Genomic DNA, 16,383 nt, shown 5'->3' on the forward strand with positions numbered 1-16,383 from the left:
CCTTGAAACATTCTCCGTTGACGATCCGAATTAAAGTTCCGGTTAGGGTTATCTAGATTGAAACACAACACTAAAATCCGTCAGTTAGCAGTTTTTCAAAAATTATTATACATCTACTCTATCCCATTTTCTCGGCATTCAACGCGATTCGCTATCCATTTTATAAACCTTCGAAGAAATATGTCGGCGTCCTTGTTAAAGGTTGCACGTAAGTAACTACAGTACTGTACTGAAACTAGCTACCAAGCGTAGTTACTGTTGTTTTAGCTAGGCACCATGCTAACATTAGTTTATACATGTCACAGACCTTCTTTATGTTTTATGAGAATCGCTACACGTCTAATTTAAAATGTCTAACATAGCCAGTTTAGTTACTTACACAGCCTTAACTGATGTATTTAACCATGCAGTTTATACAATCAAATCCGCGGTCCGGAAAATGTGCTTGTTGATTTAATACTGAACTCTCCATTTCTTTGGTACAGTTCTTTCGAAGTATATTAGTCCTATGCTAAGGACTCTTTCAACCTCGCCATCCCACTGCAAAAGTATTCCAGGATCGGTCTGGAAGCTGGGAAGGCTGAATCACATTGCTATAGCTGTACCAGACATGGAAAAAGCAACAGCTCTTTACAGAGATGTGCTTGGGGCTCAGGTCAGCAACAAAGTTCCTCTTCCTGAGCACGGCGTCTACACTGTCTTTGTGGAGCTTGGTAACACCAAGCTGGAACTGCTGCACCCACTTGGTGAGAAGAGCCCCATAGCAGGCTTCCTACAGAAGAACAAATCTGGTGGGATGCACCATATCTGCATTGAGGTGAGTCAGCCTTTACTGTGCTGAATGTGATTTTAAGCTACCATGAATGGGCAGTATCCACTCTACTTCTCTTATCTGTTCACTCATGTAGTCATATTGTATGTGTTTTTGTTGTTGTGATTTCAGGTTGATGATATCAATGCAGCAATAGTGGATCTGAAGGCTAGGAACATAAGAACCCTGTCAGCTGAACCAAGGATAGGTGCTCATGGGAAGCCTGTCATGTTCCTTCACCCAAAAGACTGTGATGGAGTGCTTGTGGAACTGGAGCAAGCATGATTACCCAAAGGTCTCAAACATAGTAGTTAACAATTAGCCGGTATGAAAATACATTTATTGCCCCCTTTCCAACAATTGTAGAACATTAGTAAATGTAGATTTTTATATTACACCAGTGGTTAGTTGTTCTCAAAGGTTATCCCCCTAGATTTCACCTGTTGAATAGATAGAAATGTGCAAAAATAGAATCATAGGACTCTACATTCAAGTCAATAATTTATATGTTCTATTCATGATATTTCTATATATTTAATCCTATCCCACAGTTGAAAACTGGGCCTTTAGGGAGTTAAGGATAAAAAAATCAATATTTGTTTTTAGTACTCTTTTACCAGTAAGAACACATTACCACAATGATCTGGGAGCAACTAGGGTGTACTGCCCTGCAGCCCCCAATATAATATATGTTCCACATCAAAAACCTTTGGCCAGTTATTGAAAAGTTACTATTTGTTTTATGTATACCTGCCTTAACTGTCTATTTTCTTTTTTTCTGAATAAATTCTATGAATTGTTAACTGTGTAAGCACTGTATGATGTGTAAATTAAAAATGTATTAATTAATTCGATTAATATGTCTCTTTATCTCCCATTCTAACAGACTTCATTTACATCGGTAAACTTGTTAATATTGCCAAAGCAAGTGAAATGAATAATGAAAAATTAACAGTTAGAATGAAACAACATTTCTCACTCTCACAGTCAGCCATGTCATTTGCATACAGTTTATACATTGGCAACCACTGTAATTTCCTTGCCAGATGACAGAAGGCTGTTTTGTCTCCTTATGCACATCAAATCCTCTTTTTGTGAGAGATAAAGCGATCTATACTTTAGTTTTCCAGTTGCCCAGTCTCACAAGTATTTTGAAATGTTGAATTTCATCCTCAAGTTCAGTAATGTCTTCAGTTAATGACAAACCAGCTATGAAAAGCAAAATGGCTCATTCATTGGGAACTTTGGAAGCTCTAAATATAGAATAATAAATATAAAACAATCATGTCTTGAGTATGAATATGTTGTTTTAGTGTACTAAAAGCAGTTAAGCTTAATTGCAATGACATCTAAGCAGCCTATCCTAGGTTCACTTTAGTGTTGTGATTTCCTCAGTGTTGTAGTTCTCTATGCTTTTAGGAATTGGAGGGTATGCATTCTAAAAGAACATATTTTCAGTTTCTGCATGAATATAAATTCATAGCCTTCAGGCCATTCCAAATGACATTAGTCAGGCTCCTGTTTTAAAAATAGATTTCAGGTGATGTGTTTATGCTGCTTCTATTTCAGCATTGAACATGGTTAATGGTTCAATGTGCTGTGAAAAATGCAACAGCTGTATCAACAGGCTGAGGTCTAGATATGTTTTAATACACTAAAGAAAAAGTTTTTTTAAAAAGTCCATCTTGTCAAATATTTTCCAAATGCCAAAGTTGAAGTTACTCATTTGTTCTAATTGCAAAGTCACTTTTGCCTTATCAGAGCAGGATCTGGAGTAGAAATGACTGTCAGGCAATTTGTTGTGAGACTTACAGTATGTCTGGGTAATCATGCAACCATTGTCTACCTGAATGATAGGAACAGTATCTGATCAGGCTAATTCATTTGTGGTTATGGTCTGCCTGTTTTACAATTAAATTATTTGTTAATATGCCAATATTTGTAAGTCACACACAACAAAATATTAATTTCAGGATTTATTTGCCACTTTTATGTTCCATTGTCGAGACAAAACACCATCTGTCAATAGGTATCCCTTCTCATCAAAACTTGGTACGTAATCTTTAACCCTGAAATGTTCCACTGACTGCACATTCCTTCATATAATTCCTTCCTAACTTCTCAATACAGACAAATATGAATGGATTTTACTGCTCAGTATATACTAGGACAGACTTCAATCTCTTCCTCTTTCCAAGTAATTTAGCTATATAATACAAACACATGGACAGGAATTAATGCTTTACACAGAATACCCTACATTTGCAATCCAGTGAAATCTCTTTTAGGTTGTTTCTTTTTTTTTGTACAGAGATGTCACCCTGTTATGTGACAGGTTATCTCGTGTAAAATAAAACGTATTGATCAAATGATGCAATACTAGCATCAATTTCATTTGAAAATTTAAAAATACGGAACGTTATTCTGGTTTGTTTTAATTTATGCATGATATTTTAAAATAGATTTGTCACAGCTTACTATTTGTGATCAATATGTACAGTAGGAGTTTTGGACTGCAAAGGGCTTTTCCTTTCTAATTTATATTTTCACTTGCTCGTTACTTGGTGATTTTACCTCATCGCCTCTGGTACCCACCACTCCTCCGTATACTGGAGAATTCCGGAGAACTGCAGTGTTGTCTCCATCTATACATATTTTGGGGCGCTGGTATTTATACTTTTCAGATTCCGGGGCTGGTCCACTTTCTCTGGATGTGATGTGATCCGGTACAAGTGTCTTGGAAGCATCATCAGCTTTCACAATTGTGAAAGGGAGGGGACTGGAGCGAACGAAGAACATACGTTGAATTAAGCAGGTAAGATTGTGTGGCCTTAATTTATTTACGAATATCTGATAGGTGCAGTGTATGGCTTGTGAAACTGCGTTTCATAAAGAACATTTTGCTATATGGTCCATTATTTCTATAGAACATCATTTGAAGAGTGCAGCGGCCAATCCGCTCATCATTTGTCTCCAGCTAATTTACCATTATAGATTGACTCGACTGCTCGACACTTAATGTAGTAAAATATGTGAGATTACAAGCTACATTCTCTTTTTTGTTTAAATTCTGGTAATATGAAGTACAACACATTTATTCAGAACTGTAACTGTGAGTTGAATTGTTAGCTATTATGGATAAATATTCCGTGGCCATCTACTGTACCACTTTTGTCATAATCGTAGCACACTGTGTAAGTAGCTATAGCAATAGACACATACAGATCTTATTTGTTATTGGTGTAATTGTTATATGCTTTGTCTGTCTCGCTTACACGCAGTTATTAGTTATTGCAATACTAACTGTCTAGATTGTCTTGACAGTTATAGACGATTGGGGTGTGTGTGTATTAATTAAAATGGCAAAGTAACTTTTTTAACCTCTTGTCATTGTGAGTAGCATACGTCTCCGTTGCGCAAAAGTAAATTTTTCTTAAAAAAAGTTTGTCAGTGCGCAAAATCTGCCCACCACAAATTATTGTTGTTGTGATGTTGTTTACAGCAATATTCTTACAGTTGATGCTCACTATGTCTGCAATAACAGGCTACATACACACACCTGTACTGCAGCGCGAGCACACACGGCAGGGCTGCTCCATCAAACGTAATCATGAACAGAATGGATTACTAATGAGAGCTGGATGCTTTCATGCTCTAAGAGTTGATTTTCATTGTTGAAAACCACTTTTTTCTAGTTTGACATAGGAGCAGACCACACGCTCACTATAATTATTTCAGAATTTAGTTATATAGAAACTCAAGGAGATGTTTCTATATAAGTCAATTATATAGAAATCCCTGGGTTGTCCCTGACCTTGTCCATGTGGTTATGCTTCTGACTTGGATTGTGTTTTATAGAGTCTGGACACAGCCCACATGCATTTATTAATGTTCACCCAGCGCACCCAGAAGAGGCCTGGTCACCCCTCTGAGTCTGGTTCCTATCTATGTTTCTTCCTAAGTTTTAGCCCCTTTTTTGGCCCCCTGTTGTTGCTTGCTCCTTGGGGTTTCAGGCTGGGTGTTTTGTAAAAGCACTTTGTGACAACTGCTGATGTAAAAAGGTCATTATAAATAATAATTTGATTGATTTAACTTATATCCGGTCTTTCTGATGTTGCGGCATAATGGGGAAATTGATTTGCTAGTCTCTTTTAAGGAAAATTTAGAAAATCAGAAATTTGCCTTCCCAGAGAGTATGTTCCTTCCAGTTTAGACTTCCTGGTTGAGCAAGCAGCATGATAAGAGCCAAAACGGCATTGGATATGGTTTGGAGGACATATCTCAACATCGGGCTGTAACAAGTCTGCTGAGTTACTGCGATGAAGCAGGGCTTTAATCACAAATTTGATATCACGAAATGGCAAGAAAAAAAATTGTAAAACGGTTAAAAGTCATAAGTATACACTGAACAAAATTATAAATGCAACACTTTTGTTTTTGCCCCCATTTATCATGAGCTGAACTCAAAGATCTAACACTTTCTTTAAGTACACAAAAGGCTTATTTCTCTCAAATATTGATCACAAATCTGTTTAAATCTGTTTAAAAAGTGAGCACTTCTCCTTTGCCGAGATAATCCATCACAGGTGTGGCATATCAAGATGCTGATTAGACAGCATGATTATTACACAGGTGTGCCTTAGGCTGGCCACAATAAAAGGGCACTCTAAAATGTGCAGTTCCATCACACAGCACAATGCCACAGATTTCGCAAGTTTTGAGGGAGCGTGCAATTGCCATGCTGACTTCAGGAATGTCCACCAGAACTGAATGTTCATTTCTCCAAAGTTTTTGAAACCAATGTTTTGCAGAAAAAAACATGGTGCTCAATAAAATGTGTAAGAAATAATTGTGTTGAAATTAAAGTATATTTTTGTTAAAATATTGCTCATTGTTTGCATTGTCTATGCCTTCTGCTGACTCTTTCTGAGCCATAAGAAATGGTGATGAAGAATTTGTTTCGCCAAACGTTAGCTAGCTAGCTACGGTTGCTGAATTTGTGGTTCGTTACCTGACATGTGCTTTTACAAAGCAGCTGCCTCCTGCTGCCACTTTCATTAGCTGCTTTACTTATTTAGCTAGTTAACTTATGTCAGTGTCGTCAGGTGAATGTCTATAGTTGTGTTCATACTTTCATACACTACTCACTTAACCACAATACACTTTAGGCAACAAAATAATCACACTGCAGTGGTTGTGGGGGGTATCTCTTCTGGAAAGCTTTTGCATTACCTCAGAAGGTAACAATCAAGATTTCAACAAGTTTATATTATGAACAATATTACTCTAAATGAAACTCTGTGTGAATAGGCCCTTAGTCTTAAGAAAATGAATCACCAGATCTTCTTTGCTTGATAATACTTTTACTGTATTTTGATGTACCATTCACATTAAGAAATTCTACAAAGTAAAATGCTTTTCCCATGTAAGAATGTGTTGAAACATCCACAATATGAAGCCACACTAGCTGTGAAGCCATACCAGACGATAATATAAATGACAGGGAGTCGGATAAAGCAGAGTGATATTAAAGAGAGTGATTGCCATCCTGTGTTGTAGATTAGGTGTGTGGTTTAAAGAGATGCCTCTGGGGGGCATGGGGACAGTTTGCAGCTCTGGAGCTGGTCCTCTGCTGGTGGGTTCACGCCACACTATAGTGCCTCCTTAATGTTCTGGCAGGTGCCTAACGGCCTGCCTTCTCTTGACCCTCTCCCGGGCCATGAGAGATTGAGATGTTACAGTTTTATGTGTGCCACCGAAACCTGAAGGACAAACACTGTGTTGCAGCAGCCTGCTGGCATTCTATTCATGCAGCAGCAGGAGATCTAAGTTGGACTCTTGCGGATGTAAGGGCGCCAAGAACGAGAAAGGTTAGACACAAGGAACTTGTTTCCCTTCTGCTCCTGCGGACCAAGGTACTGATGATAACACCGGGAACAAGCAAATAGCCTAAAGACTTCATGCAATTACATTCTTTGCTGCTGGATATTGTAGATGTACCATTCTTGGAACTGTATCAACAAGAGACATTTTGATTCTGCTACAATCCTGTGATTGACAGAAACAAGCTGTCTTAGTATTACAGAGAGGTGGTCTTTTAATGTCGCTATAGTAGCCTGTAAACCTCTAAGGACTGAATAGGATCCTGGATGTTTAGGATAAAACCATCAGCTATTTTTTTTTTGTCACTGTTAATTTAGACAAGTCATAATTTCACCAGATTTTGGAAGTTGAGGAGACATTCAGTCGTAACTTACAAAAAGAGAAGGTAGAAGTCTTTGTCTCTATTCCACTTCTCATATTCACTTGTTCACTTCTCTTAGCATTGGATCAAAAATGCAATCAAGTAGCTGACCAGTTACGTGGTTTTTGTGTTGACCAAGATGATGTCCAAGATAGGATTTGCTAAAGGTTGCATAACTCATTCTTTACTGCTTCTTAGCAGGGTTTTCCTGCTTTTGTAGCAAAACAAGATGAAACTTATACCATAGCCTTTATTGCAAACAGTAGTTTATTTTCCGATTAGTTCATTTTAATTTTTATCTCAACAATGAAACCTACGGTACCGGAGTAATTTGAGTATAACATTCTTTGTGATAACATTGTTAGATAGGTGTCGCAACAGACTGTCTTAGCTCAGAATGTAGCAAAACATAATGTTTTATACTTGGCACACAGCCTCCACTGAATGAATTGTGCCTGTGAGCTAACACTTAAGCCTGTGGTAATGTTCCTTTAGCACAGGATGTTAAACCTGCAGGGGATCTGTCAGCCGTGTGCTAAGTCTGTTTGGTATGAGAGATGTGGCTGTGAACTTGGGATGGGGAGGCTATAATCACACTTTGGGGCTGCCAACTCATGGCGTTGAGAAAATATATAAATATTTTTTTACGCCACTGTACATTACAACATTGCTTTTCTGGATATATTTGTTTATTTGGCTTCAATATAGCCTTACAGTATAGTGGGCCTTCGGAAAGTATTCAGACCCCTTCACTTTAATTCCACATTTATTTGTGTTATAGACTTCATTTCTAATGGTTTTGGCACTTTCAATCTACATGCAAAAAACACACTTTTAGAAATTTGTGTCAATTTATTGAAAATGAAAAACTTAAATATCTCACGTGCATACAGTGAAGGAAAAAAAATTACTTGATCCCCTGCTGATTTTGTACATTTGGCCACTGACAAATAAATGATCAGTCTATAATTTTAATGGTAAGTTTATTTGAACAGTGAGAGACAGAATAGCAACAAAAAAATCAAGAAAAATACATGCCAAAAATGTTATAAATTGATTTGCATTTTAATGAATTAAATAAGTATTCGACCCCTCTGCCAAACATGACTTAGTACTTGGTGGCAAAACCCTTGTTGGCAATCACAGAGGTCAGACATTTCTTGTAGTGGCCACCAGGTTTGCACACATCTCAGGAGGGATTTTGTCCCACTCCTCTTTGCAGATATTCTCCAAGTCATTAAGGTTTCGAGGCTGACGTTTGGCACCTCGAACCTTCAGCTCCCTCCACAGATTTTCTATACGATTAAGGTCTGGAGACTGGCTAAGCCTCTCCAGGACCTTAATGTGCTTCTTCTTGAGCCACTCCTTTGTTGCCTTGGCCGTGTGTTTTGGGTCATTGTCATGCTGGAATACCCATCCACGACCCATTTTCAATGCCCTGGCTGAGGAAGGATGTTCTCACCCAAGATTTGACAGTACATGGCCCCCGTCTATCGTCCCTTTGATGCAGTGAAGTTGTACTGCCTGCCCACCCCCAAAGCATAATGTTTCCACCTCCATGTTTGACGGTGGGGATGGTGTTCTTGGGGTCATAGGCAGCATTCCTCCTCCTCCAAACAAGGTGAGTTGAGTTTATGCCAAAGAGCTCGATTTTGGTCTCATCTGACCACAACACTTTCACACAGTTCTCCTCTGCCTCATTCAGATGTTCATTGGCAAACTTCAGACGGGCCTGTACATGTGCTTTCTTGAGCAGGGGGACCTTGTGGGTGCTGCAGGATTTCAGTCCTTCACGGCGTAGTGTGTTACCAATTGTTTTCTTGGTGACTCTGGTCCCAACTGCCTTGAGATCATTGGCAAGATCATCCCGTGTAGTTCTGGGATGATTCCTCACCGTTCTCATGATCATTGCAACTCCACGAGGTGAGATCTTGCATGGAGCACCAACTGTTGTCACCTTCTCACCAAGCTGCTTGGCGATGGTCTTATAAGACCATTCCAGGCTTGTGTAAGTCTACAATCTTGTTCAATAGGGTTCAAGTCTGAGCTTTGGCTGTGCCACTCCAGAAAATTCAAAGACGCCAGCATTGTCTTTGCTGTGTGCTTTGGGTCATTATTGTGCTGCAAGAGGAATCTTCACCCTGTGTGCTCTAGATCAGGTTTTCTTGAAGGACCTATCTGTATTTTGCTCTGTTCATCCTTTCCTCAGTCCTGACCAGTCTTCGAGTCCCTGCAATTGAACATCATCCCCATAGCATGATACTCCCACCACCCTGCTTCACATTAGGGATGGTATAAGCCAGGTTATGAACAGTACCTTGTTTTCGCCAGATGTACTGGTTGGCACTCAGGCTTAATGCTTTTACTCAGTAAAGTGGCTTCAGTCTAGCTGCTATCATAAATACCTGATTGATGGAGTACTACAGCAATTGTTGTCCTTCTGACAGATTCTCACATCTCTGCAGAGAAACAGTGATGATCTGTTATAGTGGGCATTGTATTCCTGGTCACCTGAAACTGACCAAGTTTCTAAACGTCTTCCATTTCACAGAGTTGGAGTCCACTGTGCTCATGGGAACTTTCAGTGCTTTACCAGTTTTTTATAACCTTCCTCAGATTTTAGCCTCAACACAGTTTAGAGGTCTACAGAGGGTTTCTTTGAATTCATGGCTCGATTTTTAATCAGATATGCACTGTAAAGTTAGGACCTTATATAAACAGGTGTGTGCCTTTCTGGAACATGTCCAATTAATTTAATTTGCCATAAGTGGACTCAAATAAATCTAGAGACACCGCAAGATGATCAAAGGACACATAATGCATCAGAGCTCAATTTGAGTGTCATGCCAAATAACTTATTTTAGCATGGGTAATCTGACATTACACAGCACACAGTGCAACAAGCCGCTAACTTGTAGCCAATGCCAACCAAGACATTTGTTAGCTACTGTCGCCAGTCTGGTTGTAAATCTATAGTTGCGGGACACAATTAAAGTTGATTATATAATTAGAATATCTTAGATACTGTAGCTGTTGGATTTTTACTTTCATAATTGTAATCCATTTGCAATGTGTATTCTGCAGCCAGTACATAACAGCTATTTATACCAATCACGAGTAAACGGAAGGCACCAATAGAAATTGCTTTGCATCATTAACAAAGTCGTAGTTAAGTACCATCATTATATTCTGCACTACAGGGGCATTAATATATTTAAATCCAAACTGCTGTGGGAATGGCCCCTATGTCTGTCTGGCTGTCTTATTTAAACTAATTCAGCAGAGGCGTTCTGAGTGAGGGGCAGGGGACTGTCACAGGGATGTTAGGGAGAGTAGGGTGGATGCTGAGGTGAATGATAAAAGGGATGTTATAAGCCCTCTGTGTAGTTTAGTATATATTAATGTGCTCTTGGTTTATTCTCATGTCAATTAGATATCATTTTTTTGTCTACTGTTTTTATGACATTCCACTTTGTACAGTGCCCTCCATTATTCAACACCTTGTTAAATCCCCTGTGATACTAGAGGGACAGTTTTTACACTACTAAGATTTTTTCCAGATGACCGAACTTGTGGACAGATTTGCTTCAGATACATTTATTTATTGTGTAAACAGGTAAAAAAAATCCTAATTTTAACACTATCTTCCCAAGGTTACATTTAATTTTATATTGCTATTGTTTCACAGAACACCATTTCTCACACAGCTGAAACATTTTCAGGTCTCTCAAATGATTTTTAATTGCGTTCAAGTCCGAACTTTGGGTGGGCCCACTCATGGACATTTACAGACTCGTCCCGAGGCCACTCGTGCATTGTCTTGGCTGTTCTTGGTCACCTCCCTGATTGCTCAGTTTGGCTGGGAAGCCAACTTTAGAAAGAGGGTATCTGGTTCCAAACTTCTTGTATTTAAGGGGGGAACCCACTGTGTTCTTGAAGACCTTCAATGCTTTGGATATTATTTGGCTCCTTCCACAGATCTGTGCCATGACACAATCCTGTCTTTGAGCTCTACACGCAATTTGTTCATCTTCATGGCTTGTTTTGTTTTTTGCCATGCAGTGTCAATTGTTGGACTTATGTGGAAATGTATACCTCTCGAAACCTTGAAAAGAACAAGTACAGTTGTCAAAACATCTCAAGGACAATCATTGGAAACAGTATACACATGAGTTGAATTTTAGGTTTTATTGTAAAGAATACTTATTAAAATGTGATATTGCTCTAGTGATTATGGGGTATTGTATGTTGCTTTAAGATTTTAGATTAAGGCTATAACCTAAACAAAATGTGGAAAGAGTGAAGGGGTCTGAATACTTTCTGAATACACTGTATCTATCCTCTAAAAAATTCTGTGTAAAGGCTACTATCTATATGTACAGTAGCCATTAAAACTAATTGTGATTGGGGAGAAAGTAACCCATCCAAATGATATTCTCTCTCGCTATCTACTGGGCTCTGTGTTTTTCAGCCTCCAGCCTTTTGAAAGCATGCACTGTTTCAGTTTAAATGATTAAATCTTTTGGAAAAAAAACTAAGTACTTCTGTGAATTTCAGTTGACAATTAAACTAGCGAAAGCAGTGACGATCATAACAATATAGTAACGTGACTGTATTTCTTTGCTGGCCAGCACGTTTTCAAACACTTAATCACTTAGGTTTCTGAAATATTACAATAAATACTTTTGTTCTTGGTTGGGCAGGTTATTTTTAAAGACATTTAACATACAGTAAGTGGCCAGACTGTGGGACTCATTTAGCTAATACTGCTTTTTTTGCTTTATGAGACTATACAATGTTGCAATTTATTTCTCTTTCTACATTCTGTTCAAAACAAGTTGACTTCCATATATTACATTTTAAGGATAAATATTTGGTTGGGTGGGAAAGATGTGGGTTTGTTTTGGAATGGGTCTAACTTTATTGTAAAACTTTTAATGTAAAGAGGTTGCAATATGAGGAACTGAGGATGACTGGTTCATGCACTGTGTGGGCAGGCAGACTGTCAGTGGAGGAAGCTATTCTGCTTCTGCTAGCAGTAGCGCATTTACTTCATGTAAGTTTACTTCTTCACTTTTATTGTGGTCGTAATATTTGGGGGGGGGGTTGTTGCTGTCAACATTTTAGAGTGGCCTTTTATTGTGGCCAGCTTAGGGCACACCTGTGCAATAATCATGCTGTCTAATCAGCATCTTGATATGCCACACCTGTGAGGTGGATTGATTATCTCGGCAAAGGAGAAGTGCTCACTAACACAGATTTAGACAGATTTGTGAACAGTATTTGAGAGAAATAGGCCTTTTGTGTACATAGAGGAAGTCTTAGATCTTTGAGTTCAGCTCATGATAAATGGGGGCAAAAACAAAAGTGTTGCATTTATAATTTTGTTCAGTGTGGATAGAATAGTCATGAGGTTGTTAATCAAAGACATGGTTTGCTGCCTACATCTATTAGGGATTATGTGCGATTGTAACAGGTTGTCTTCGTGGCGTGTGTATAAAAAAGGAGTCGAATGCAGGTAGGCAGTCAAAGTATACGTATTGCGTTCTTGTTTCAAAAAAGGCAACTGGGCACAGCAAATCCAGAACAACACTGAACATAGAACAATACCACACAAAGACACCTGGAAACACAGGAACTGATATATGCAACCTAATGAGGGAATGGACACCAGGTGCGTGCAATAACAAGACATGACAGTGCTGTGGGAGGAGGAGCGGCGTGGCTAGAAGGCCGGCGATGACGTACGCCGAATACCACGTCAGGGGGGATGGCGCGCATCCTCCACGCGTGTCCTCGTTACAGCGATTTCTTATTTAAATTGATTAACTAGCTATCTAGAACATTGACTCAGTTTACCATGTCTCTATGATTTAATGTCATCCACAAATAACATTTCTTGTGTCAAATTAACTGGCATTGATGAAATGGGTGCTATGCTCTGAAAAGCAAGTTCCTATGGTTGTGTGTACATTGCAGCTTGGATTGTTGCAACATTTGACTGTGAGATTAAACATTTGAGAGGGTTAATCTAAGTTTGCCTTGTAAACTGTATCTGATTGCTCTCGCTAGTTAATGTTCTTGCGTACTGTACTGTAGGTTGATGTGTGTGACTGAGGGAGAGGGAGAATCTACCATACCATTGTTGTTTAATCAGCACTGGTATAATCTCCCAAATGTATGACTCCTTATGTTTTTTGCAGTTAAACATTTAGGGGGATTTTCTGGCTTTATCAAACATTTGGATACTTAGAGTTTGACCAGCAATGTTCCCTAATAACTAACAAAGTGTCCCTCACTTGACATAGTATGTTGATTGTAGTATGTGGATGGATATGTGTCCCGTGTCCATGTTGTTTCTGGTATGTGGATGGATATGTGTTCTGTGTCCATGTTGTTTCTGGTATGTGGATGGATATGTGTTCTGTGTCCATGTTGGTTCTGGTATGTGGATGGATATGTGTTCTGTGTCAAAGTTAGTTCTGGTATGTGGATGGATATGTGTTCCGTGTCCATGTTGGTTCTGGTATGTGGATGGATATGTGTTCTGTGTCCATGTTGGTTCTGGTATGTGGATGGATATGTGTTCTGTGTCCATGTTGGTTCTGGTATGTGGATGGATATGTGTTCTGTGTCAAAGTTAGTTCTGGTATGTGGATGGATATGTGTTCTGTGTCCATGTTGGTTCTGGTATGTGTATGGATATGTGTTCTGTGTCCATGTTGGTTCTGGTATGTGGATGGATATGTGTTCTGTTTCCATGTTGGTTGTAGTATGTGAATGGGTGTGTTGAAAGTGGGATTTGAAAGTTTTCTAAAGGTTGTTTCACCACAGGGAAATGCTGAGATTTAAAAGTGTTGATGTTTTAAATTTTTCAGATTTTTGCAGGAAAAGTTAGTTCTCATCCATCCCGCTTAGTCGTATGTTGAGATGGCTTCATAATACTCTGATCAGCTACATCTATTTAACTTAAACAATCTAACAAACTCTCCATCTCAGCCTAATGACAACTGAGAAAAATATAACATTTAAACATCATCAAAATAAATGAAGTTGTCCGGTGTTTTAGTTGCTCTGGGGATTAGTGAATAATGATGCCATTATGTCCTGCTAGGAAGATTTAATCTGTAATGTAATTAGCAAGGCCACTTGACCTACCTGCTGTGGAGGGACGAGAGAGACACAAGTTACCTATTTAGGCATTGCATTTACCCTTCCTTACCCAATAGATGTTCAGTTAGCTCATTCAATTATAGTGATGAGTGGTGGCACTCTTCAAGGGAAAATAATTTCACATAGAGCCATGTAGTGAGCAGAGGTGAAATGATCTGATCTTTCACTTCGTGTTGAGGATGAAAAGGACCCAGGACAGTCAAGTCAGACTTGGTTAGTGGCATATTGATCCAACACCCCTCTCATTAATCATTTGTAACAATCATTCTTGGAAATCTGATGGCTTCTTTGAAGTGCACTGTTTAAATGCAGGGAAGATAGATGAGCAGCGTTTTTCAGATTTGACCTTCTTAGGGTTTCGTAGCTACACTGCAGAATATGCAGGGTGGAGAGCCTTCTTTGCATGTGATCTGAAGCAGTTTCCTGGCAGAGGGAAAACATAGTGAGCCAGCCCTCCTGGCTGTGATAAACTCCCACGGTGTGTATGTCTAATATCTCTGTACTACAGACCTTCGTCAATAACTACAACGCTGGTTCATAATATCCCTTCGCTCTGTTGGTGTCACACTGGACACAATCACACCCACCTGTTCTCACGGCCTGCTGGCTCAGCGTCAAGTGTGTGTAACAGCTGTTGTATCACCTGCAAGCTTGTAATAAAATATCTGATAATATTGGTTTCCTGAATTGTATTTTTTTTGTTTGTATTGTGCTTTATTAGGTTTCTGGGACAACTCACTGACGAACCAAGAGTTGCGGACCCAACTTCTTTTTCTTTGTTTCTGACTTTTACCGCAATGCTAGAAAGCAGAGTTAATGCCAAACGGTATAAAAATGCATGCGCTTAAGCCAACTCAGGGACAATCATGTAATATATTCATTTTAGTTTGTTCAAACAGCTTTAACTACAAAAGTTAACATAATACTGTTTAATAATACATGTTTCATTAATGCCCAACCTGTTTTACAATGTTTTAAAGCTTCATCATCCACTAGTAAAGAATTTCTCAAACCCTGATCTGCGGGTGAACGTCGTCCTGTGACACGTCCCTCATGAAAAAGTACCATTGATTGCATTGATGCTTCCTTCAGAGAACCAAAGTTACGTTGCATAGCCCTATAGTCAGAAGTTGGCACATAAAGTGCTTTCCACATCACTCCTACAAATTTGATCTTTTTCCCTCTATGATGCTCGCAAACAGTGTAGGACAAATTAAAATGGACTCAAGCAAAATCGCAATTTAAAACAGTGACCATCCCTAACATTTTCACCAACTTCCCAATACCATTGATGTGTTTCAGTTTGTACAAACCGTAGACCTAAATCTCCTGCACACAGTGGCAGCTGCTGATGTAAAAAGGGCTTTATAAAATAAATTTGATTTGATCGAGTAATTATTATGGAAGTAGCCTAAAGGCCAAATACTATTTTTTATTAAATCACGTAATTGTTTCTAATAGTCCCAATGTACCCCTAAAATGGAAATTGTAAACACATTTTTTTATAAAAATAAACAAGGGACAATATTTCCTTTACGCAAGTGGGCTTGAGAGGGATAGTGCCATACTTGCCCGGTCTGTGGCACAAATTAAACATGAGAACCTGCCCTAGGAGAATATTTACTAGTTAAGCCAATGCTTCAATAGCCATGACTATACTGTATTTTCATCAAAGCAACAAGGCCCTCAACATATAGTTAAAAGTTTATGCAAATTAGCTGAGATTATATGTCACAAACGTTTCAAAAACTTATAATATCTTACAAATGATCAAAAACATATGATATATTCTGAGTTAAATTTATGCTTAAGGTTAGGTATCACAGTACTGGTGTTAAGGTTTTTAAATGAAAAGGGTTAGGGTTAGCATCCACAGTCCCAAGGTAAGGGTTAAGGCTGGGTTGCAAGATTAGGATTATAACCCATGTCTTTTAAATTTAGGATTAGGATTAGGACCATTTTAGGATAAGTGTTTTAGCTGTTTTAGGGATAGGGCACACATCCCCAAAGATTAGGGTTAGGTTAGGAAGATATTTTTTGCGTTAAAGCACTGCTATAGGAACTAACAAGATTGAAGGAATGATAATAATCAAAGTCGGAATTAGAGTGCAGCCTGAAGAATCCTGTTAACAACAGCTGAAAAAAAATCGACTTA

General features: G+C 38.7%; 2 protein-coding genes across 4 annotated transcripts in view; both read left to right on the plus strand.

Moving 5' to 3' along the window:
• Nucleotides 1–44: 44 nt before the first annotated feature.
• On the plus strand, nucleotides 45–1,658 carry mcee (methylmalonyl CoA epimerase). Its single transcript, NM_001303916.1, is given in 3 exon segments — nucleotides 45–208; nucleotides 486–817; nucleotides 944–1,658. Coding segments are annotated over 3 exon segments (513 nt in total). The 5' UTR covers nucleotides 45–180; the 3' UTR covers nucleotides 1,097–1,658.
• Nucleotides 1,659–3,512: 1,854 nt separating this feature from the next.
• Nucleotides 3,513–16,383, plus strand: part of apba2b (amyloid beta (A4) precursor protein-binding, family A, member 2b) — an 81,139-nt gene continuing 68,268 nt past the window's right edge. For all 3 annotated transcript variants that reach the window (XM_010904851.3, XM_010904854.4, XM_010904853.4), the window contains exon 1: nucleotides 3,513–3,626. The gene's annotated coding sequence lies outside the window, so the exon portion shown is untranslated. The remainder of the gene's footprint in view (nucleotides 3,627–16,383) is intronic.

This window comes from Esox lucius, chromosome 2 (genome assembly GCF_011004845.1).
Source record: "Esox lucius isolate fEsoLuc1 chromosome 2, fEsoLuc1.pri, whole genome shotgun sequence".
Classification (NCBI taxonomy): Eukaryota; Metazoa; Chordata; class Actinopteri; order Esociformes; family Esocidae; genus Esox; species Esox lucius.